Source organism: Eutrigla gurnardus, assembly GCF_963514095.1.
Source record: "Eutrigla gurnardus genome assembly, chromosome: 2".
NCBI classification, from domain to species: Eukaryota; Metazoa; Chordata; class Actinopteri; order Perciformes; family Triglidae; genus Eutrigla; species Eutrigla gurnardus.
The window spans coordinates 19,704,899-19,730,756 of NC_139916.1; the positions used below are offsets into that span (position 1 = coordinate 19,704,899).

General features: G+C 42.4%; 1 protein-coding gene across 2 annotated transcripts in view; it reads right to left on the reverse strand.

Moving 5' to 3' along the window:
* Window positions 1–1,206: 1,206 nt before the first annotated feature.
* srgap3 (SLIT-ROBO Rho GTPase activating protein 3) overlaps window positions 1,207–25,858 on the reverse strand; it is a 52,242-nt gene continuing 27,590 nt past the window's right edge. Inside the window, exons 5-22 of one of the 2 annotated variants that reach the window (XM_084026475.1) lie at window positions 21,417–21,602; window positions 19,756–19,884; window positions 16,965–17,186; window positions 16,776–16,877; window positions 15,833–16,030; window positions 15,487–15,571; window positions 13,699–13,726; window positions 12,286–12,316; window positions 11,809–11,869; window positions 11,118–11,195; window positions 10,871–11,005; window positions 10,212–10,317; window positions 9,007–9,234; window positions 8,810–8,883; window positions 6,423–6,603; window positions 6,153–6,302; window positions 5,741–6,056; window positions 1,207–4,719 (exon numbers count right to left, since the gene is read on the reverse strand). In XM_084026475.1, coding sequence (XP_083882601.1) covers window positions 4,273–4,719; window positions 5,741–6,056; window positions 6,153–6,302; window positions 6,423–6,603; window positions 8,810–8,883; window positions 9,007–9,234; window positions 10,212–10,317; window positions 10,871–11,005; window positions 11,118–11,195; window positions 11,809–11,869; window positions 12,286–12,316; window positions 13,699–13,726; window positions 15,487–15,571; window positions 15,833–16,030; window positions 16,776–16,877; window positions 16,965–17,186; window positions 19,756–19,884; window positions 21,417–21,602 — 2,757 coding nt within the window. In that variant the 3' untranslated portion in view covers window positions 1,207–4,272. Of the gene's footprint in view, window positions 4,720–5,740; window positions 6,057–6,152; window positions 6,303–6,422; window positions 6,604–8,809; window positions 8,884–9,006; window positions 9,235–10,211; window positions 10,318–10,870; window positions 11,006–11,117; window positions 11,196–11,808; window positions 11,870–12,285; window positions 12,317–12,791; window positions 12,895–13,698; window positions 13,727–15,486; window positions 15,572–15,832; window positions 16,031–16,775; window positions 16,878–16,964; window positions 17,187–19,755; window positions 19,885–21,416; window positions 21,603–25,858 lie in introns of both variants that reach the window. The other variant, XM_084026474.1, reaches the window with a different exon arrangement.

The following is a 25,858-nucleotide window of genomic DNA, read 5'->3' on the forward strand; positions in this document are numbered from 1 at the left end:
TTGTTTGATATGTACTTGTCAAACACCGGTTTCTGAGGTGGAACAAATTGAATTTTGTTAATGCTTTGTCAATGTGAGTCAATGGCGTAACACCCTCTGACCAGTGGACTAGAAAGCTAATTTCAAAGGGAGATGTAATCATCTAATTTATGCAAAACTGCTGTCACTACGCTTGTTCCTAATCCTTTAAGAGTAATCAAGAGTGCTGAGGAAACCCTCTTCATGTACAGTGACCACACTTTCTCTGCTGCAGCGTCTCCATCATGTGGTAACAGAGTGAACTACAGGCTCTGGCTCATACCATTCAACTATTTTTGTGATTTTGCATATTGAGTCAGTTCATTTTGTAATGAATGGCTTGTTTAAAAGAAAAAATAACTTTCTGTGTCTTTGTCGGCTCCCATCTAACGTATTATTTACAAATGTAAATGCGGCTTTTTCCAATTCAATTCAATGTTATTTATAGTGTCATATCACAACAGAAGTCATCTCAGGACATTTAACACATTGAGCAGGACTAGAATACGCTCAAGATTTCCGGAGTCAATGCAAATTCAAAGTCCCAACATCACCCAGGGGCATGCGCAGCGACAGTGGCGAGAAAAAACTGCCTTAATAGGCTTTTAGGCAGAAATCTGGTGCAGCCCAGGCCCTTGGGTTCCTACTACATTTGGTGCTGGTAGTAGTAAAGTAGTAGTAACAGTAGTGGTAGTAGTATAGTAGTAGTAGCATTAGCAGTACTGGTGGCATTAATAGAAGCAATAGTATGAACAGTAGTAGTCTATGGCAGCAGGCACAGCCAAGCCGAGCTTTTAAGTGTCCATATGTGCCATAAAATAAGTCAACAATATTGAAGTTAAATCTGGGATTAAGTGAGAATACAGTTTTTACCTATTGTGTATTCAAAGGCCCTGAAAACACATTTTTCTCTATCTGCTTCTTACTATGATCAAACATTTATCAAAATGTTGTGAAAGTTGGTGGATTTTGTGCTTTTTACTGATGCTGTCAGTCAAACCTGAGTTTTTAAATTTTACGGACGGCAAGGAGATTTTTTCCCCAAACTCTTGATTTCATCGTTGATAGCTTAATAATAGGTATTACTTTGAATACTTTGAAGTATGGCCTCTGACGTGATTCACAACTGGATTCCAGATCGGCCTTTAAACGCCACAAGTCAAAAATCACTCATTCAAAACAACCAGATCACAGAGCAATAATGGTTTTATTTGGATGCAGGGGGATTTCAACATCCAGTCAGTGGTATGGTGTACATTACATCACAGGGTTTCAACCAACCAGACACTCAACGAATAGCATCACGAGACGAACAATTAAAGAGAAGGTAAACAGCGTGACAGGAGCTCACACTCAGGTCCCCTCAACATGACCGTCCGCTCTCTTACTGGGATGTCCTTTTCAATACAGACAGTCTTCTCGACTTAACAGCGTTATCCATTTCAGCACACATTCCAGCAAAGAAAATGTCTGCGTGACATCACATGTAGGGAGGAGGAGGGGCGTACCAAGTGCCTCTCCTATAGGAGGGTCCACACCAGTCCTGTTTGTTTCCATCAATACTGCAATGAAGGGAAGGAGCTAAACGACACTTTACGGCTCCACCGCAGCACAGGCAGTTCACACAGAAAACCCAATATTCTGAGATGATTCCACTGAAACTCACCAGTAGATCATTTACAGTAGTTTCTACAGCTGCTATTCTTCAGCAATCACCCCAAACACTGATGAGAATTTCAGGATGATTCCTCTGTAATTCAAGAGAGGAATATCTTTACACAATGTAATCCTTGTGGAGGTTTTGACGACTGAGTAGGAACAGAAAGTCAAGTTTTAAAAAAAGCAACATCAGTTTATAATAAACATGACAACTAATAGACAACATATTACAGTAAAAAAAAAAAAAAAAAAAAAAAAAGTAAATATAAAAGTCCAATAAAAATTGATGTTGTGCACAAAAGGCACTCAAATGTTCTGCTCCACATACACAGTGTCTATAAATAAGAAAAACAAATACAGTCTAGTTAAATATAATGGTGATCAATTCACCTTTTGAAGTTGTGTGCTTTCTTCGTCATTCGACACACACATGATTTTCGTGTTGCGTTATCTTCATGAATTTCAACAGGTGCAAAACTGTAACCAGGACGGACAAATGGAACTACATGGATATGCTGAGAGATTCTGATATCATCTCAAGATCATAACACCCTCATGAAGGTGATTGTATCCACTGGTTCGTCACAAGAATGAGCAATACCAGTAAAAACCAGCAGAGGGTGTGAGTGCACTGTTTGACTTCATATACTGTATTGCCCTTTTCTGGCTGTAGGAGTCTCTTGTTCTTATGAATCAATGGATTAACAACAAGCAGATATATTTCATTTACATGAATCTCGGGGACACTGCAGAATGTATAGCCTGACTGCAGAGTTGACGCTGGGATCTGGTTTACATGCTAATATTTAGGTTGATTTCACTCAATCAAGCATTGTTCTCTTATACATTTGTATTTTTAGCAACTGCTACAAGCAGCTTAATTCATCATTCCCAATCCACGTAATGTTAATGGCCATTTCTTTAAAAAAAAATCCAATATTAAATTATTTGTGCATTCTACCAAGGCAAGGCACCACATACAGCTTTTGTTTAACTGCCGCAGAATATGAGTCAGAAACTACAGCGCAACGCATGCAGAACAGAGCAGGCTCTGGACTAGAGCTGTCAGAATGATAAGAGGTACAGTAGATATAAACACGGACATGTTCTCTATTTAGTTTCCTCCCATCGAAAGAAATAGTCCACAGTCAGAGCAGAACCGTATATCTATCAACAATGATGAGAAGGAAGGAAGGAAACCATGATCGCTGTGATAACACTTTGTCACAACATCTACTTCTTGGGTTCATCTGGGTGTGTATCACAGTTTCAATTTAAAAGAGGAACTGTCAAAGGGTACGTTTCAGTGTATCTTTGCATAAAATAAAAAAACCCACCCACATAAGATGAGCGCCAACGTTTCAAAAACAAACATTTATTCAGGCTTTGTTATCCGTTTGACAGCAATCCATTTTTCTATAATATAATTACCAAATGCATTCTAAGCACACAGTACAAGGTAAATTATTTAAATCTATTTTACACTGTCAACAGGTATGTTTGTAAATGATAAAAAGGTGGTTTAGGATCTTTGCTCTAAGTGCCATTCATAGCCAACCATTTGCCTTTTTTTGTATTAGCCTGTACAAGATTAACACTTCAAAAATTACTAGTTATATATAATGTACAAGGTTACCACAGGATTCCTACAGTACATTAGTTGATGCATTGAGTCTGTCCACAGTCCAACTGCACATGAGGTTGGAGGACGTCTTGCTTTGTTACGGTCTAATTAGTACGTGTCAAAGGTCAGAGGTCATCTTCATGCCAGGATGCTTCCGCTGTGAACGGGATGACTTCAGATGTCTGGAGTACCACACACACGGCCGATTTAAAATAGAATACTGTAAGATCCCCGTGTATTACGTTTGTCAAATATTAGGACATCTGAAACTTGTTTAATAAAAATGAAAACTACTACCAAAAGGAAAAGAAAATGCAACATCATTAAATCTTTCAATGATGCACGTCTTCAATGTTTTTCTAATTTTCTCCAAACCCTGCATGCAGAAGTCTATAATGTCACTAAGTTGTTACTTTGCTCCACATCCACAGTATTATAGGACAAACAGAAAGCATGGCGACTTCAAGTAAGTTTGTATGTACAGCCATAAGGCCTGCGACCTCAATGGTAACCTGACACGGTCATTTAGCCTGGATGTTTACGCCCGGCCAGGCGAGGTGCATCACACACATCAGCAGGAGAGGCTGAAACATCGTGTGCTAGGTGGAAGCTAATGCTAAAGGTCACACAAGTATTGCTTCACTTGCATTCATTGTATCTCTGAAACGAGAAAATGGCCACATATTATTTTTCTTGTCGTTGAAACTGAGGTAAAACTGAAATGCGTGTATTCTTGTACACATTTTCTTAAAGTTAAATCAAGTTTCATAGAGAGTTGAGCTTCATGCTAGCACACCTCTACAGCTTCTTTTCCTCCCCGCTTTATCACCATTGTAGTATCATTGTAGGCTCACTTTAATAGCTTCCTGAATGTATGAATTAAGTCAGAAAAAGGAGAGAACGCACACGTCAGCACGCATTTCCTTTAGCTTTCTCTTCACTTGGGAAGCTTTGCCACCTTCCTACCTTTGCTACATGGTACCAGACTTATCTCCGGCATCACCGGATGTATTTATGTTAGAAGCAGCAGCTGTGCTGTTACTGGGAAACATCTTCTCAGTGGGAGTCACAGCGGGGCTGCCGACTCCTGAAGAGCTGGAGCTGCTGGAGCGGTGCTGGGTGGGTGGAGGGCGCAACGGCCTCATGGGCGGGGGGCGGAGCTGAGCCCCAGCCAGCCGGGCGGAGAGAGCAGGTTTGAAGGTGGTCATCATCTCGGAGGTAGAGCTGCTGCTGCGGCGCATGGCGGCATCTGGGTCACGGATCATGATGGTATGTAGAGGACTGCCGGGCTCGGAGCTAACTGGATTCTTCATGGGCTCCAGCGTGTCCAAGACCACATCGGGAGCCTGCTTGACAGTGTTCTGTCGCTCCAGCTCACGGAGCTCATGGAGCGCTGTAGTCATAGTCTTCTCTATGTCCTGGCCGAGGGGGGATGAAGAGGAAGAGGTCAGAAATAACATACAAGTCATTATTATGATCATCATTATCGAAATTATAATAAATAAATATCATAAATTATTATTAACCATTATTTATAAGCCAAATGAAATGACTAGGTTTTCAGGTGTCCACATCTCTTATAGGTATTCTATAATTTTGGAGCATATTGAAAAAAACAGAAACAAGCTGTGCTGCTTATTTTCTTGTGTGTATAATTGTGTGAATTTTAAAAGCCAGCAGTAGAAGCTCACCAGAGCTTATGCAGGCTTATAACAAAACAGAGAGTCTGCCATGCAGGCTAGTGCCAAGCCATTAACAGCTTAAAAACAAGTCAAAGAACCTCAAAGTCAAATCTAAGAGATACTTGTAGCCAACGAGTATCGCTAGAACCGGGTTATATGCTCTCGCTCTTCCTTGTGTTGGTTAAATGTCTAGCAGCACCGTTCTGAATAAGTTGACATTGATAAAAAAAGAGCATTGCAATAATCTAATATATATAAATTATTAGATACATTAAGGCATGTATAGGTTTTTCAGAACTTTTATGGTATAGAAGATGTTGAAAATGTCTTTTTTCTACGGTTTCCTACATTTACAGTTAATAAATTGTGAGATTTTAGATGACTCAAACAGAGAAATAAGAGATAACAAATAAGAGTTCAAGTAAGTACATGCTGTGTTGAGCATGTTTGGATATGATGGCTGTTGAGCTGCTGATGAGTGCGCTTGTTATTCACTTCCAGACTTTGTGTCCTTGAGGTGTGTCCATCAACCTGCTGCAGTGTGGCCCTGACATTTACTCCCGGTCCCAGCTGCTGCTCTCAGATTGACAGCTACATGGGGGGCCTGTCTCTGTTCTAACAAACCTTCCAAACATGCTATAATTGCCTGACAATTTATATCACGTCTGGTACCGAGACCACCGAGCTACCAAACAGACATAAACAAATCATATCAAAAGAGCAAACCTGTTTTTCTTTCTGAAATTCCCCACCTTACCTCAGCCAGAGCTTCAGCCTCCAGTGATTTGTGGTCCCCGAGGCTGCTGTGCCGGGTGGCCCCCGGCAGCGGTCTCAGAGGGTGGCCCTCGGGATAGGCCTTCCTGTCTGGGTGGTTGATGCTTCCAGCACTGCCGAAGGTGCCGAGGCGCCTCTTTTCTGGGCTCTCCATACGCCCCTTAGGGATAGACACCTTGTGGGGGCTGCTTGGACAGGCTGCGGCCCGTGGCGGAGTGTCAGCCACTCTGGTTGGGCTGTGGGTGTCATTACCGCTCCGACGACGCGGGATCGCGGCTCCGTCGGACCGTAGCCTTACCCTGCAGGGAGGGACAGGGATTTGACCAACGGTCAAACAGGAAAACTCAACAGCACTCATGTAAAACAAGAAAGGTGTTATTCTTAATAGCATCCACCTCCCCACGACGCCTCCAAAGTTGTAATCAGGTGATTGTTCACACGGTGACGGGACATCATTTTTGATGGAGCCCTTGTCATCCAACAGTGGTCCACTGCTCGCTTCACTATCCGCTTTCTGGCTGAGGTTATCTGAGAAAGCATCATCCCTGAAAAAGCAAGAGGCATAAAACACATATGTGCACTGTTTACCTCCAGTAATGGTATTCTAAAGGAATATTCAGTGTAGCTTTGTCCAATCCAATGATACAAGATAAACTGTTACTCACAGGTCTTGTACGACAATGTACTGATGTGGGATGAGGCCATCCACACCATTGTGGCGTCCCTCCCACCAGTCTTCAGACGCTCTGTGATACAGAAGAAGAGACGCTCCCTTTTTGAAGGACAGCTCCCTGGGAGTGCGTCCCACATAGTCAAACTTAGCGATGGCCTCAATCTGTTCAACCTCTGAAAATATAAATAGGCAACAAAAAAGCTTTATCGACTGCTTCACAGACCCCAAGCCAGCATATAAGATCAACAGGAAAGATAAATCCATGCAAGACAGGCGTCTTGTTTTCACGTTTTTCATCTTGTTGTAAACTGATTACAGTCCTTTTTCTAACTGCTGCACATATGCTGTCAAATTGAAGTTTAAATGTGTCGTCATGGTGTTTGTCTGTCGTTAAGTTGTAAGTAAGTTGGTGAAAGTTTTCTAAATGCTGCATCCGGTGAGCAAGTTGGTGATTTTTTTCATTTGAATGCGTTTTCTTAATTTGTTGAACTCTCAGGGTCACAGAACAAACAGCCACTACCGTTAAAACATATGGAAAATAACTATTTGAAGTCACAACAAGTCTGATTAAATAAATAGATTTTCACCTACATTTAAAAAGGAAACCTAATCTTGTCTGCAGTGTATTTCAACATGTTAGCCAGCAGAGGTCAGTCAGAGTTAACAGCAATCAGCTCTCACCAAGAAAAATGAGTTTTGCACCCTTCTGATGGGTTTTATTTTGAAAAAAAAAAAAAAACCTACCCAAATGGTGCAAAGACGTGAAAAAGGACAGTCATGCTTGTGAGTGGATGAAGATAAAAAGCAGTCTTGTTCAAATGTGGTTCTAATGAAAATAGAAAGGTACAGCATGGTTGCTTAGTTTTTAATCTGATACCAACTTGTTTTTCTCCCATTAAACCGAACCGCTGCCAGAGGACACCAACTGAACCGCTACAGGAACTACAGTGCAACACTAGAGCCCATAACGTCACACAAGTCTCTCAGCATTAAGGCCAGCAGGAGCAGAACCTACAACCTAGTGACTTACTATGTCCCCACCCTGAGATAATAAAGGTTTATCTTAAATGATCTTACAGCGGGCCGTCAGTATGTGTTGTCTTTGTCAAGTACGAGCGAGAACACATACACATATAAACTACAGTACGCCGACCTGTCCACTGACTCTTCACACACAGCACTGGAAATATCATTCTTTGTACTACCCGTGTTTTGTCTTTTGTGCTCGGCCCAGTTATGCTTTCAAAGCTCAGAGGAGAATAGGGGAAACATTGCACAAAGGAGAAAGTCTCAGGAGAATTGCTAACACGGAACAAAGAGCAAGCAGGGGAGGAGGGAGGATGGGAGGGGGGAGGGTTCAAGAGGAGAGAGACTCTCTCTCTCTCTCTCTCTCTCTCTCTCACACACACACACACACACACACACACACACAGAAAGACAGATCAAAGAGGCAGTGCTGCATGCCAACACTGTTTACTCTACTTCAAACATCACATAAGTCATTGCAATCATAAGCTGTTGCAGCGCAAACCTCACTCAGCTCTCAGTCAAAAGCACTTCATAAAAAAGGTCAGTCTGTGCAGCTTTCATATCACAAAGACTACGGAAATCGCATTGCATATATTCTCATGCGACATCCATGTCATATCATTTGCCAAGATGTGACCTCTTTAATTTCTCAATATTTTGCATGCAAAGTTAACATAAAATGGTTACAAGTGTAAATGCATGCTGCAGTTTCATAAAACGACATCTTAACCAAAGCTCTTATACTGACTACGGAGCACACGGGCAAGACCTCATTAAATACAATACGCCAGGAAAAATGCCATGTGTGAAAAAAACAAGATTAGAAGCCATGACAGCGGCTCCATGATGCTATGTATAGACTGCTTTGAGTTAACTGATAAGGTCAGGTTGATAACAAGCTCTCAATATACAACTAACTAACAAACTACAGCCTCAGAGGCTTTTACAGGTCTCACTAAAGGTCATAAACCAAAATATTGGGCAAATAAAGAAAATAATAACCAGAGATAAGGCGAGGAATTATCAAAGTTGTTACAATCTAACCTGAGGGGAATATTAATATTGGTACCAACTCTCATGGCAATCCAACTGATTGTTGTCGTGACATTTCGCTCTGAAGGACAAACGTCAACATGCTGGAGGCACTACAGGTAAAGTCAAAGGATCACCAGAGTCAGTTCATCCTCTGGGCACCATGAATGTCTAAACCAAATGTCTTGGTATTCCATCCAGTACAGCAGCTGTTGAGATATTTCAGTCAGTGGACCTCACTACCACCATTGCCATCCCTAGGGACATACCTTGGCAATAATACAGTGAGATGAAAAATGGCTGCTATGATGTGCTGACCTTCATCACTGGTGTGTGGTTCAGTTCCATTGTCAGCCTCGTCAATAGTTCCTGGTTCACTGTGTGGGCTGTCACTGTAGGAGCGAGTGAAAAGTGAAAGGTCACTGCTATATAGACATTGGAACATGAGAAATCTTTGTTTTATAACATAAAATAACAAAGACTTTCCTCTTAAACATACACACACACACACTCACCAGTACTCCTCCCCCCCGCTCATGCACTTCTCATACACCGGGCCGTCCAGCTCACGCTGATTGGGAAAGATGAGTTCATTGTGGATGATGATGGTCTTGATGACCTCGTTAACGTGTGCCTGGCACGCTACCGGATCCTGTCCGTCTGGGATGGGCATCAGGGTCGGACCAAAGCAGATTGCCAAATTATATGCATCCATCATGTTCTCGTCACTGTACTGGGAAAGACTGAGGGACGGCACAGGGAAGGATGTGTGTTTAGTGACATGAGCCACCTTTAACAACGCCAGATAACATAAATACTGGAAGTTGTTTGTGCTTGGGCTACCCTTTTGTTTGTATAATGTATTGTATATTATTCATAGATCATTAGACTGGTTCTTGCTACACCTGCAACCACAGATGGCCACTAAATTCTGATATATTATTTCCTTTTAAGTTGATATGACAATAAACAAACAGCAACTTTATACTTCCGGCAGACCAGTCTATGTGGGTTCATCCCTATTTTGGACCCTTTTCACATACAAGTAGTCACATGGTCCGATATTAAAAAATGTAAATTAAAAATATTGATTATAGCTGCTCTAAGTGATCACATCTAGCTACAACTGAAATACGTTTTGACATACAGTATTACATGATTCATTGCACAGTTTCAGTTAGACATTTACTTAAAAAGCACTCTTATCAACCATCCACTTAAACAACTCGGCTTAGCCGGGACGCGCCACCCATTCTGGGGAACCACATCATTCAGTGCTGCAAGGGGAAGTCATAATCAGTCCTTGCACGGACAAGCTAGGCAGTAAAACCACGGCTTTGACAATGAAGGAGGTATAGAAGGGCAGAGCAAAGCCTGTGGTGTGACATCAAACTCTTTGGTTCTGCAGGCAAACCCAGTAAAAGGAGCATTAATAACCTCCATTATAAGAGGACAGGTATACTGCTCCAGCAAGGCATGACTTTCTGAGCCATAAATAACTCCTAAACACTGCAGACAGATGCAGCAATAAATAGCAGGTGGGGTTTTTTCCCCTCATTATATTGTGGAATCCCGTCTGACTGTAGCTATTCTGTGTTTGTTTGTGGATTTCCACCCAATAGAATTACATTTACTTCTAAGTTTGGTTTAAAATTCAATTACATCACTGGACATCATCACTGTGTGGCTTTAAATATAACGTGAATCAGAGTAAACTCACTGGTTGAGGAAAGCAAAAAGGTATCTCATGACAATGATGATGGTGCGAGAAAGAGTCACAGTGATCTGCTGGATGTGATGTGCTCTCTCAGCTCCAGACTCCAGCTCTGAAACACACAGAGACAGACAAGTGTTACAACGGAGGTTTACATGGCAATAAATTATATAAATATAGCTTTTAAACTTTGGTATATATGGGCATCAGGCCATTAACAACACTGTCCACTGTAATATAACACATAACAGACCCCGGCCAGGAGAATTGATCAAAGTGAGCCAAAAGCAAAAGGCAGGAGAGAGTCTGAAAACTGTTATTTGACACTTTAATAGATGCCCCTTCCTGTCTTTCAGCAGACTCCTAAAGCACACAGAGTGATCAAACTATTACTGTAGCAACAGCGGGGGAATGATTCTGTGGTGAACTCACAGACGGCAGACTGATGTAGCCCACACTCTCCTCTCCTTACTGGCTTTCTGTTAAATATCAGGCCGAGAGCCTCGGTGTTGAGATTGATTCCATGTGCTGCACTGCATGCCTTTCTCCTCTTCGGCAAAGCCGAGTTCTAAGAAACTGCAAGGTGTGATTTCTCTTTTCTATTCCGACGAGTTCGCTCGCGACTGTGAAGGCCTTGCATATACTGCCTGTTGTGCGTGACTCACTGATGGTGGATATGAAGTCCAGGAAGCGCTCCTTTGGAAAGATTGGGTTCTCCAGTCCTCTGAAGTACAGCTTCAGCACCCCTGCCACTGAGTTGATGTCATGCTCGTTCTGGTCATCAATCAATGGATCTTCACCTGATTAAGAGAATGTGTGCTTTAAGCTGGGGGGGGATTTGATGGGTTTTATCCTGTTAAAGTATTTGTGACATGAAAAGGGAGAATGTAACGCCACTGGTCTCCGACTCACCTCTCTCAAATGAGTTCTTAATATCGTTGACTTCCACCTGCGATCCCGGCACGCGAAATATGCCTTGCTGCTGCAAGCCTGAAAGAAATACAAGATTTAATGTTACGCTAGCCACCACTATCTCCAAACCCTAGTGCCAGCTTCACGAAAGCCCATAACACAGAGCAGGAAATGTAATCTAGTCATAAAGGGAGATGCGTATTTTTTCCATGAGCGGGCCCCTCAGTGAGGCTGCAACATGTGGTTTCAGTTAGAGGGCTCCTAATCAGTTTTCTAGAGTTTCATTAGGTCCAGATCCAGAGGAAAGGCCTGCAGGCTACAACAATGAGCTGAAGACAGATGTGAAGGTAGACAGGGAGGGGTTATAAAGGGGGGGGGGGGGGGGGTACTGCATGGACTAAACCAAGACCGATGGGATTTTCAAAACTCTGTGTGTGTGATCTGTTGTTATGAGCTTGTCAAATCACTGGCAGGCAGCTGAGCACCTTGGAGAGCTGAGGTGCAGAGCGGAGCAGGTCAGGCTCCGTACTTGCGGCTATTTGAGGCAATAGATCGCTACATCCAATAGCTGCTGTCACTTTGTTTGAGACTGAAGGAGTTTTCAAAAAAAAAACGACTTCATAGTTTGCTTTCTTTTTCTGCCCTTTTGCCCTCAGAACTAGTAGTCACGGCAACATAATGTGAGACTCACCATATAGATTGATATATCTGACACAGCTTTCAACAACAAGTGGGATGGGTTGACCTGAATCCTGAAATGAAACACAGCCAGTAAGTAAGTAATATATAGTCATTTGCACGGTGTATATAACCTTTTTCTATGTCGTAATAAATTAATCATACAGTATTGTCTTATCAATACATAAAAAGAATCACTTTTTCTAGTACATATAATTTAAACATATGCAACACAGCAGAAGTCTAGCTCTCCATTTTACCGCCAACTTAATGCCTCATAAATATTTTATTAAGCAAATCTCATTGGGAGTGTAAAAGAAACGTCCAAAATACATGCAACTGCTATTAATAACCATGATGTCACAGAATATAAACAGTTGTGGAAGCTAGCAGCATGCAAGCGTAGCCCAAGCAGGAGTACATTTCTACAACTGATCTAAGAGTTTAGTGCCCTTGTGCCCGAAGCTGTTATCTCCAACGACAGAGGTACCTGAACGCGGGTTCGGGCATTCCTTCTTCCCCTGGGACAGAAAGCCGCAAAGCACAGAGCAGCAGAGGAAGAGAGAGCAGAGAAGCACAATGTTAGAAAAGCTCAGATGACGAACGACGCCTCTGCAGGTTAAAGAAGGCGAAGCACGGGGGACTGGCGATAGGAAAGCTACAGAGATGCAGTGAAGGTTTGGTTGCAGCGAGGGACAAAGTAGAGCCACTGATGTCTCCTGCCTCTCAGTCGTCTCAGGAGTGGATTTAGAAATAAAGCCAGAGATGGTACATTTTTCTGGAGGGGACTAAAGAGACAACTGACGGCCACCCAGAACCACGGAAGGGAGGAGGAGGATTAGAGGTTAAAGAGAGGCATTATATCACGATCAAGGGCAGCTGGAATAGGAAGGAACAGAAGGCCAGAGTGAGGAAAAGAATGAGAGCAAAGGCTCTAGCTGCCTTCCCCTCCTGCTCCACGGGGGCTGCTCAGCCACACACCACCACCAGAGGTACCTTGATGAAGGTCTCCATATTGCCATTAAACAGCTTATGGTTATACACGGAGCGTGGCCTAGGCTTCCTCATTTTCTGTGGTTTAGGGGGAAGGGTGGGGGGCCTGTGAAATGATGGACAGAAGGTACAAAAACAGCACATTCTGTGAAAACTGTTGAACCAAACACGGAGGTTCAAAATATCACAAAAAAAAAGAGCAGTAAAAAACATCTGTTTGAGTAAAGTCATGGAAAAAGAGAAGACTCTTAATAGTTGAGGAAAACCCAAAGTGAGGTGTTTCATTAAAGAGGTCTTTTTTTTATCACTGAGGCATGATAAAAGACAGCCTTTTAATTTCTACTGAGGGGTTGGGTTGTTTAAACCTCTCGCTGTGGATCTTCAGTAACGCTCTCCTACAGCAAAGATTAACGAACATTATTAACGAGGCCCATAAAAATCACCAGCCAGTTCAGCATTAAACTAGCAACATAAACACAACGTATGTCAATATATGATGTTGGAACATACATAAATGCCAAATATGTCTTTAAGTTTTAGTTTGCTTAATTATTATTAAACTTATTTTGACAAGTACAGTGAGGGGCAGCAATTAAAAGTAATTCTAATATTTATAACAAACCTTTATGAAAGAAATAACAAAAGCAATATGTTGTATGTGCAAGCGGGTGTGTCATTTTTGGACAATAGCAACTGCAAAACAATAACCACAATTTTAATCAATTTAACATTAATTGTATGTCTACATAACATGCATGCTCTTCGTTTAGACACTGCTTGTCATTTATGACTGCAATGTCAATGAATAACAGAACTAATTCATTCATTCTTGCTGTGAAATATTCTAATGATATGAAAATAAAATACTATAACCAGATGCTTCGTGGCTGTAGGGCAAAGGACATCATACCTTGTAGTTCCACACTCAGCCCTTTCCCCTGTGGAAACAAGAAAACACAACGGGGCCATGTTATATCTTTGTGCTCCATATTATACAGACTCCAGTGTCCACTAAGGATTTGATGAGACACAACATCACTATTGAGAGACAGAGAGATGAATGGAGTGGTGCTAACGCCATTCATTGGACAAAGCGATGGAGCAGTCGTTGCTGAAACCACAGGGGACCCGGAAGACCCTGTGGGGTTATAGGCCGCCTTGCAGAGCTAAGAAAAGGGGGTTGGCTCCTGCAGGGTGTATATTATGTTGGGGATGTCTGTGCTGGTTCACTGAGCCTTTTGTTATGGGGTTCCAACACACACACACACACACACACACAATAGCCATATGCATAGAGACAACATTGACTGAATGTTAGAAGAATATAAGAATATGCCAAAGTTTAGGTTTCTACTGATAACACGCATTCCTGGGTGAGTTAATTTAAAGACGACCAAGCTGTTTCTTTATGAACTGAGGTGTCTGCCAGTGCCTGTATTGTCACGTGGAAAACAGTGAACACATCATTTCCTCACTCCGTCTAACAGTGGACAGGAAGAGCAAAGGCTAACCCATTTCTCAACACAGCGTTCTGTCGGATGGGACGCTCTCTGGAGCGTCCATGTGTAAAGACAACAGCACATTTCCCAGACGGCGTTCCTCTGAGTGATGGCCTCTGTCAACCTCCGACCAACCGAGCTCAAAAAGTTTGCTTTTCCCCTATTTTCATAACAAAAAGGTGCCACAGTCCCTGAACACAACGGAACAAGGGACTTAGTGATGCCTTACGTGGGGAACAAGGGCTGGCATGCATCCCTGCACCATCTTGTCTGCTGCCAGTGCTCAACATTATGTTTTTATTAAAACATGAAACAAGATGTAAACGGCATGTGGCACGTACCAGTCTCATCGCGTTTGCTCACGAACAACACCAAACACGCTATTGGGGGGCGTGAAGAAACCAGCCCTGATTGAGCACCTGAATAATTAAACATGGGAGGTACCTGAAAAGACGCCATATGCCGTGTAAGACTCTCTCAACTACTCCATAGTAGTATGTGTTAGGAGTATAATGTGTTCATCAGTAGTATAATGTGTTTATCAGTGCACAAGCATGCAGCTGGTAGTTTGCCACGGAGGCTTTCTGAGGTCCTGAAAGCTTGGCAGAGCAAAATAAATTATTGAGTGAAGAATTTAATGAATCAATCCAATGAGTGAAAGGTGGAAATATTCATGTGTGTTGCAAGGCCTCAGCTGTCTCTGCCTGATGCCCTTTTCTAGAAGGTGAGCCCCCTGATTCGGGAGCAGCTGCAGAAATGGGCCCGGGTCTGGTCCTGCTGATTGATTGGGCGTAAACTGTTCACGGCTGAGGTGACAAGGGGACCCCTGGGGGAAGGGAGGGGCCGAGGGAAGCCGGGGGCCGAAGGAAGCCCGTCTCTTTACAGTCTGGGAATAGAAACCCTTCCCGTGGCTTCACCATATAGAGACTAACCGGATAATCCTTTAACCAGGGGAGATAAGTAGACAAGGTCATGGATACGTCTAAGTAGATGTGGTCTGCTTTTACTCTGAAAGATTTAAATATATCAGCTCTCATTTCTGCCTTCCTTCCTGCTTCCCTAAAAAAAAATGGTTGTCTTTGTAGCTACTACACCTCATTCCCTGCTCCATTATAACCCCGAAGGCAGCAATTTTACAGCACTGTGGCGGGACTCTGTTGGTCCTAGATGAAGACAGACGGAGAGATCTGACACCTTACCTTCGCCCAGTGTCTGCTTCAGCAAGTCATGCTTGGCCTGCAGCTTAATGATGAGGTTACTGCCATTCAGGAACTCCTTGAATTTCTACAAAGAAAGATGAAGGCAACAATAAGCGAGCAGCGGCAGCACTAATCCGGTGTAACATGAGCCCGGTCAGACGACTCAGTGTCGCTCAAATCGGCATTAACTTATTCTGTTCCTAGTTTTAATTGAATTTCTGTTTTCAGAGCAAGTGGAAATGATGACTGGTGGCTTGATTTCGAAAAGCAGCACAAAGCTGCAGCTCGCAGCGGGCCGGTAGAGCCGTTAACAGCTCTACAGGAAGGAAAGACGGATCAAAATCACCGAAAAGTAGAACATTTCAGTCTCCTGTTGGTTTGCCCTCCTCTTGGCCACGTTCAGCTTGCTCATGTAGGACTCAGAGGCCACGGATTTAATGGACTCAGTGGAGCGGCTGTGTTGGAAGGCATCCGACACATCAAAGTCCTCCACCGTCAGCATGTCCTGCAGCGTCTGCATGGTGGCGTCCAAGGTCTTTCTCACCTGCACAGATGACGGGAAGATGACAAATGAAGCATCCTATCTCACTCAGTCTTTTCTCATATTTCTTTTCCAAAACTTTGATGGAACCAAAGTAACTGATGACGTTCTCAAGGGCAAGAGTGAGTGATTTACAGCCGTGGCATATTTATATCAGAGACAAATTGACCCCTGAACAATAAACAACCTTGAATTACCACTGAAATTACATCACGCAGCACTGGAATGTCAGTCCAGAGCAACCCACACGTGAAAATGAAGTGTCTGGCAAAAATACAAATTGTATGTGAAACCACTGAAGGAGGCTTTTTTGTTTCGGGCTGAGATTGATAAAGCTCATTTCCAGTAATGGCAGGGCTCGTCCATTATCCTCCAGAGCAGGAGGCACTGGGAGAAAGGGAAGAGGCAGAGCCATTGGCACAGGAGAGTCTAACAGGCCCTGGTTATTATAACCTCCATTTTGCACCGTTGCATCTGCCACTCTTAATGAGAAAGTATCTTCTTCATCACAAAATAGACAATTTCATATATAGCTAGAAAACATCAACATTGGCGCTGTGACAATCTTAATATATTCTCGCCCCCCGCAGAGCAAGGGTCATTGGAGAGTAATTGCAATGAGAGCAGATGGTGATGTGGCCCTCCTACTTGGATTTGGGGGAAATGAGCTCTCTGGGTTTTGGGGGCGGGACTGAAGCTGGTGGCGGAGGGGTTGCTGGGAAAACACATGGCCTTCTTAAATCCTCACCTCCTCATTCTCAATCTTTAGCGTAGTGAGGCGAGACTGCAGTTGGTGGTAGCGCATCAGGAGCTCGGTCTGGACCGGCTGCTGGGCACTCACCTGGCACACCTGAGGAGGCAGAGGACGACAGGGGTTATAACACACAACTCTAACTTGCTTAAGTGATCCAAATCCTCAGTATTCAAAGCGCCTCACCTCGTCCCCCATGTGCGGCAGGTACTCGAAGCGCATCGGAGGGCAGAACACCTGGTTGTGCATATCCATGATCTTGTGCTTGTCACTGCGGGAATCCAGGTTGTCCACCGCATTCTCCACGATATCCAGCCCCTCGTGGCGCGATGTCTCCAAGTTGTACTCGGCAGATAAGTAGGTCCTGAGGGTGCGTGCCAAGCTAGCGTGGTAGCCCAGGTCACAGCACTGTGGAGATACAAAAATCGGATAAATAACCATGAGGAAGGAGTTAGTATTTAACACTGAGCTGAAAAAGTGTGTTCCAACATCACAATCGTCCATCAAATTGACTGTTTGAGCTCCTAGAATCATTGATGTAAACACAGAGTCCAACTCCTCTCGTTGGAGTCAATGGACTAAATCCCAAACTGCTTCCTGCTACCTTTCAAAACTAGAAGTAGAATTGACAGAATTACAGGAGCTAGCACAGTGGGACACCAGGGATAATTACAGAGTCTTATCATACAGAGCTGGATGAAGTAACCTACTTAAGCAGAGGATGTTAGTGAGCAGGTTTAGAGGGAGCTCGAGGCTGCTGACAGCTCTGTGAATCATTAAGTAAACGCTGTTTAACACTCCTTAGCACTGAGGAAGTAGTGTCTCTACTTTGGTGCACAAGCCTCATTGCACCACTCAGTCAACATGCCTCAATGGACTGAAGACTTGAAGGGATCAAATTAGCTTATTTTCGAACAAGCAAACGCAGTGAGAACGCATTCACATCTGCAGCCTGAGGGAAGCAGATGATCAGGGATGGAAGATTAAGAGTCTTTAATCCAAAAACTGGTGAATATGCACTTTGATGGGTTTTTTTTTAATATTCTCATCTTTCTCATTAAAAGCTGTGCAAACACACTGTAGCCTAGGTGCATAAGGCTTATTCATACTTGCAAATATTTCTTATTTATTTCATATGCCACTCTTTTCATTTTTAATATGTTTATGTTTACATAGGCTTATGTGTTTGATTGGTCCACTCAGTTTATTTCAGCCTCAGCAATATCTCCCACATTCCATTTAAAATGCTTTGATTTTAACCACAATAGGTGTACTGTATGCAAAACCACCATGTACTGTACTATTGTTTTCTTCTTTCTTGCTGTATTCTACAGTTTACTATGAGCTGCTACACTGCTGGTGGAAATGAAACGTAACCATATTATCATATCTGATTTTAAATACTTCATCATGCTGACACCACTGACTGACCTCAGTCCTCACAGCATTCATCGCTTCTAGGCAGCGTAGAACAAACACAAGAATCAGACTCTTCAAGTCACCGATCCTGTCGGACAAAGATGACTTCTTGCTGCACGAGCGCCCGGTTTGATGCGTGGCGTGCAGTTACCCTGACATGACACACGGACCATTCTTCCCTCCTCTGGCCTGCCAAACCAGTCAAGCTCATAATCCCATTACCTGCAGCTCAGCAGGATTTCAGACAACATGGACCTTTTAGCTTCGTGACACTGGTCCATCAAAGAGGTAGTGATAGCCATGAGTCGGGTTCTCAGTGTGTCCAGCTACCACCAGTCTGTCCCCATTAATCACAATGTGTTTAGCAGCGACTCTTCATCTACATCTATTGTTCAAAATAATGTAATGTTCATTACGAAATGTTCATGTACGAAATTATGAAATGTCACTGAAATCAAACCACATCGCGCCTGACCTGGAAAATGTGCAACTACCACTGTGGCTAATGTAGTGCCATATGGTGATCTGGCCTCAAGTAAAGCTGTGACAACCAGGCTATTAGAGGGAGGGGGGGCACATTGAAGGGTTGACGGAGGAGAAAGATGTTTTTTGTTTGATATGGTAAGCTACAAAGCCATACAAAGTTCACTGCAAGGGTCTGAAATTAGCACCCGCTACCCATCAAAGCCTTTCTAACTCTGACACTAAAATATTACTTTCATGATTACCTACAATATTATTATAGTATATATCTATCACTTAAATATGAAAGTCTGATTGCATTTCAAGGATGATTTAGCAAATCTCTAATGGCTGGAAGTTGATCAAAGTCAGCTGATGAGCAGTGTTTATGCAGTCTGCCACAAATGTGATCTGAATCATCAAAAGATTTACTTTTGAAATCTTTGAGATAAATTACGCAATAATATTTGAGATTTGATGCATTGTATATAGACATAAAAGACATTACATGCTTGGTAAATTCCAGTGTTAGCTGGAAGCCCTAATTATTTGGGGGGTCTGCTGTACATATGAATGTACTATCAATACATCTGCTTGCGAAACAGAGATATTCTTCACCATTGCAGTGTTTGTTTGTCTTATTCTCTCTCTCTCTCCACGGTGGTGAATCAAAGGAAAGCTCAAGGTAGCTAATGAAGTTAGTAATGAATGGGTGTGTCACTCTATCCAATCAAGCTAACCTTACTAAACATGTCTTTCTGTTGTGAGTTTTCCCTACAGACAGCATGAGTGTGTCTCTTATGTCTTCTGTAGCTGTGTGATACTGCAGATCGTTGAACGAATACTCAACAGCAGTCACCAGCTCACCAGTGTTAAATTTGTTGTGCAGAAGTTAATAACCAAAAAAAAAAAAAAGATTGCAAATACATCCATTGGGGCCAACAGAGCAGCTTGAAAACAAAGCAGCTAACAGGCTGAGAGTGAATGAGACTCGGGAGCAGATGGTGAGAAACGCGACAGCGTTGCAGAGTTAAACCAACACCACAGATCCCAGCGGAGAGATGTAAACAAACACATGTGCCTGGCGCATACTTACATCAATCATATCGGAGACGTCATGGATGTAATATTTTGCCACAACTGCATTCGTCGCCGCCAGGTTCAACAAATAGTCATTCCGGGCTTTTGTGCATTTCAGCTTATTCTCCGAGTACTTGGCTTGCCTCTGAGGAGGGAAGAGGAGACAGCAGATGAGGAGAAAAACCATCAGTGAAGGGGAGGGTTTGAGTCGTGTACTGAGGCAGCTGCAGCTTCGGGACCATTAGATAGGTAGAGACAGCGGGGAAGGTTGGGAGGAACAGACTGTAAGGAAGACACCTCTCCACAGTAATGTGTTAAGTGCCACAGCCAGGCGGGCGTTTAGTCCTTATTCTGTCTCTAAACACTTAAGTTCCCGAGGCAGCAGGGTGTGGATGTCACATAGAAAACCTGAAAGAGGCTCTGGATTAGTACGTTTTTGTCGTTTAAAATGTGTTGATGTATAAAAAAGGTTAAACAGCTTAATGAAACGTAGCATTAAATTAACAGTTTAATGTTTTTGGGTCTACTCTTACACACTTCCTAGAATGTTAAATGAGAAGATTAAGTCTGTAGAACATGAATATGAATAAATATGAAGCCAGGGGCAGCAGTCGTTTAGCTTAGCATAGCATAAAGACTGGAAACAGAGGGAACTAAATCCTTCTACCATTAACATGTTATAATCTTATGTATATATTTGTTATACATTGGCACAGAGTAAGTATAGCCATTTCCCAATGTACAGTCTTCATGCTAAGCTAAGCTAACCGACCGCTTTCTTCAGCTACATCTTTACGACGCAGACATGGCCATTTTCTAATTCACCTGCAAACACGACAGCAAATGCATCGTGTGTATATTTCCTAAAATGTCAAACTATTCCTTTAAAATACATTTTAAAAAGTATGTACACAGAAAAAGTAGTTTCACTTCTGCAACTCAATGATTCAGACACGACTCAGAAAGGCATCACTGCTGTTTGAAATACAACAAAATCAATATTTCAATAGTTTGTTTGTTACATTTCTCTATACATGGACATTTTATTTCCAATTTCACAAAGCAATTATGTTGCAAAATTCAGAAGTGGATTGGATGAAAAGAGATTAATTTGTATTTCTCCCTCTTCCTCCTCCAACCTGTTTGCAGGCAGAGTGATGAGACAAAAGCTTAGAAACAAGAAGGGGAAATACTCGTTGCCACGCCGCGTTATAAATAGTGTTCAGTTCTCAAGCCAAGAGGCATCTCTGAGGATACCAGCCTGAAAGAAACGCTGTCATCATGACAGCCTTTTGATTTCCGGCACCTGAGAGATAATAGGAGTTTCATTTGCATGAAGAAATTTCCAGAAGTCAAAAAAGAAGTAGGGTAGTTGTGGTAAAGTACATCTTCCTCCAGAGACCACCAGCTCTACACTGATGGCAGAGAAGACTTCACACAAAGAAAAAATCTGCATAAGATGGAAAGAGAGTTGGGTTGTTGGCAGGGAGCGCTTTGCTTAGTGCGTATCTGGACTGCAGACCTGTAGTATTCTCAGAGGCTTTCTGGCATTATAGTGCTGCCTGTCAGCTGGTCTATGCCTCTCTCACAAAATGAATTTGCATCAAGAAGACTGAAGCTGAATGGCGCTACAGATATAAGTAATCAAACACGGCAATATCCATCCTTCACACGCACCTTCTCTTTCATCTTCTCAATCTTCCTGACGAAGCCGCGTCTTGGTTGGCGGTCCTCGTGGCGCAGGAGGTTGACGTTGAGGTCTCCCGACTTGCTGAATTGCTTCTCCTCCTGCTTCTCGGCATCCTTCAGCTTACTCTCTGCACTGATGCTCTCAGTGTGGTACATGTGGTATGTTTTCATCACCTGCCGGAGGAGCACAACAGATATCCAAAACAATGAAGCATTAATGGGGCAGATGTCAAACTTAGAAAGTTAGAAATAACGAAAAATCAATCAATCGATCAATCAATCATACTGCCATATTCCCTCCAAGATACAACCAACGATGAGGAGATAAAAAGGGAAGATTTTATATTTCAGGGTGCAATTCCTTCCAAAATCTGGTTTTGACGTGAGTTTTTTCACGAGTGCCTGGTGGATCAATTTGGGGCGTCAATGCAACGGTAACACAGATGTCACATGTGGAATATTTCACGTGAATCCAGGGCCCACGGTTGTGGTCTAACCCTGGCTGTCAAATCTTCCACCCCATCCCCCGTTCACTGTGGCTTTCTCTGCCTCGTCATTTCTCTTTAGTGCTGCAGCGATGGCCTTGATTTCTGTGTTCTCCACAGCTAGCGCTTCACTTTGATCTCAACTTAGACACTAACTTTTGACACTCAGACATCCCCCCCCCCCCCCATGACAACACTGTAGTGACAGAAAACCGTTATACGAGACAGAAGCATCCTGCGTCTTTAACTCGCCCCAGATGCTCATTGAGAGCATCTCTCCTCTTGGACGCCCGTTCCGAAGCCTCGTAAAGGAAGGTCCAGATGTGAGCCGTGGGCATCGAGGATTTTCTACCAACACCTCGGGATACTGGACAGTCAACATAAACAGTAATTTATTTGTTTCCTGTAATAAGTAAGTGATGCTTACTTAGTGTTGAACTTAAGCAGCAGGGTTCCTTTCATCTCCAGGAGAGCTACTCATAAAAAAAAAATCATGTTTGCCGTTGGGTCACTCGCAACTATAATCTTCTGCTGACCTCTGACCTCTGATAGAATGTTTTACCAGTGCTGCCAGTTGGAGAGGCTCTATTTATTCACCTCTGTGTGATGTGGGAATAAATAATGCTCATCTCCAGGCAGCAAAGGAATTCTTAAAACAACAACAACAGAGCGACAAAATGCTGCACTTGAAAGTAAAAAAATATAGATGGAATAAAAGCCGCTAGTCTATTCTCAGAGTGGCAACGCTCGACACCGATGTGCTCCGCGATGAGAGAAACTAGGCTAACGCTGTTCCTCCCCAGGCTGTCAAACCGTTTCCTTTCAAATTCCTCCGAAAACACGCTAGTTTTCTCGCCAACTTTGAACCATCTCGCTCCAGGACCTGCAGCTAAAGACACAAGCACATTTGCAGGAAGACTCTGCTTCAGCTGTGTCTACAGGAAGCGTGTGTGTACAGCCGAGTCCTCTGACGACAGCCGAGGGCCGTTTAACTCCTACAGTCAACAGTGAGAGTTGGCTGGAGCTTTTCAGAATGAAAGAAAGGCAAGAAGACGACACTTTGTTGATAAAAATGAAGAAATTAACATTAGAAGAGCAACTTTGATTAAGTATGGACATATTTTGAATACACCAGAGGATGTTATGGATATTATTGAAAAGGGTAAAATTATTATGCACAACATAAATCGGAATCTTTGATATTTGAAAATCTGAAATACGAAAAAAATGTCTTTCCCCAAACATGCAGCAGGTTTTCCTTTTAAGAAAAAAAACAGTGATTAAATGTAGTTCCTAACTGAAAACAATGAGTAAATAATGAGTGAATGAATGAATCCAGTACCCAGGACTTCAGGGGATATTGTTGGTGTTGTTAACAAAAGAATAACCGTGTATGAGAGTGAAACGCATACATCGGACACAAGGTGTTGGATCAGAAAGATTAGATGAGCTTTATTGATCCCAGTGGGGATATGAAGTCAGGGCGGCAGGAAATTAAAACAGGTACAATCTACCAAAACTTAATTTCACAGAGACATGTTGCTGGAAGCAGGAAGTGACCGGCTCTACACACGCCCTTACATCTGCTCCCATTTCTCATTTCAAGATTGGTAATAATGACATGCTGCAGTGTTATAAACCATATTTGAACAATAGCTTCAGTAAAATGTGTTTTGCTGGCATCCAGTGAAAACTGTTGCAAATACCACAAGGCATTCATCACGTGGCCACATTATTGATTGAACTATTTCTGTATCAAATACTAACAAGGGTGCAGTCATGAAAAACAATAGTGTGCTGTTTTCCAACAGACAGCATTGCTGCTGCTGGAAGGTATTTTGGTAAATAACTTCTATGTCTGTGCATTGGCAAATTTTCTCATATTGTTATGGTGGCAACTCATTTGTCGTTAATGACAGTTGGTCCCAAAAGGGTCCACAGTGATGGGATTACAAGAAAAATAAATAAAGATATCATAACCTAAGACTGTTCTGTGATTAATATCACAAAAGTAATTAAAATATGCTAAATTTTCAAATGCAGAGCATTGATATGGCAGCAAGCAACTATTTTAATAGAGTAATGTCTCCCTCTGTGTTTGTTGTAATCCGAGTATGGCCGTGTGTGCATGTTAGTGCATGTTAGTGCATGTGAGCAAAGAAGAAAGGAAAAAGAAAAGGAAGGAACCACGTGAGGAAATACTAAACAGGGTACCCCCTTCAACTATGATCATGATGCGATGGATAGTTGGACAAAAAATAAAAAACAATTGCCAAGTGTGAAAAAATAATATGTTTTATTGTCTAGCATGAAATTGTCAATTGCATAAGAGATGTTTGTGTTGTTGCGACAATAATCGGTTTCACATCCTCACTGTGAAGCTTCACTCAACTCCCACAATCCTCATGTTCAGAAAGAACGAGGCGATACATCAACATGTGGATTTGAAATTTTCAGCCAGACTGCAACTGAGAAAAGAAGGGTGAACATCTGAGTTTTATTACACAGTATTGGCCTCAACCGTGGAGGAGAGAATGGGTGAAGCAGATATATAGTTTAAAACATAGAATAATGTTTCCATGAACCTAAAAATACACCCTGACACTGGTATAAACTTTGGAAACAATAATTTAATTTGAATAAATTAACATAAAGTATAACAACCCTGATCATTGTTTGAAAGGTATTTTACCAAAGGTATTTTAAAATGCAAATGAATCTCATTAACATGCATCATTTTGATGACCACTTGCTCCTCATGACACTGATCTATCGCAGCACCAAATGTACAGATGGCGAGACCAGGGAGAGTTGCCAGCGCTGCCCTTTGGTAGTTTGACTCTCATCATATAGCACAGATGAATAAGTCATACACGGCAGCTCTGCCATCTCTTCTGTTTCACATCAGGGGGCAGAAGATTGCTGGAGTTCATCCAGGTTTTGGGCACTAAGCCTCCCTCAATTAGAAGCCATCCCAGAGCTCTCAGTGCAGCACCAGAACAGTATGTCCTAATCCCTGACATACATGGATCCATCTGCATGGTTTCCTGCAGGAAATCCCATTATTAACAGGCTCATTTTTTCCAATTAATGTAGAATATGTAATACAATACAACTGTGAGGATATAGTGAAGACAAAAAAACAACAACAGTAGACTTGTTACAACAAGACAGTGTTGTAACAAAACAGTCTAATACGCTGATACCCGATTTAAAGTATTAAAAGCAGACATACCGCTTTTAATACTACCCTCTAATTGTGTAATGAAAATCAAACATCTTGGCTACAAAGGAGGACAGGAAACATCTATCCATACATCCATTCAGCACCTTTTTCACATTAAAATGTATGGGAAGCAGCTGCAGGATGCTTGCCGTAAAAAGAAATGTATTAAAAAAAAAAAGCTGTTTAGGCTGTGAGAAAGCTAAGAGACAAAAATCTGCTTTTTAGAGAAGTGATACGGACTACCTTTTTTCTCAACCGTCACATTCAACTGAAGCAGAACACCACAACAAAGATAAAGGGAACATGCCGTACCAGTAGATGGACTGGTTATTATAGTCATTACAGTAACTGACTAGCCAAAGAGAAGTGCAACGTGGCAATAAAACAAAGCTACTGAGCTGGAACAGGTGACCTAAAATTAATGAGTTAGTCCATTGTTATGGAAACAAGATGGGCATTATGCAACCTGCTTATTATTTCTCCTCAAACGCTCTCTTCCACTCTCAAAAAAAATATGCAAACACAGTCAAACAGATGATACTAAGTCTGACTGGTATTTCACAGAGACAACCAGTGATGCGATCACCAGATGTCAAAGTCATTCGAGCCCCGAAACTGTCCAACTTGAAGAGAAACGTATTCCAACATCTCATCACCACTTTTTGTCTCACTTATCATCATCATCATCATCATCATCATAAATGATAAATAAATAAAAA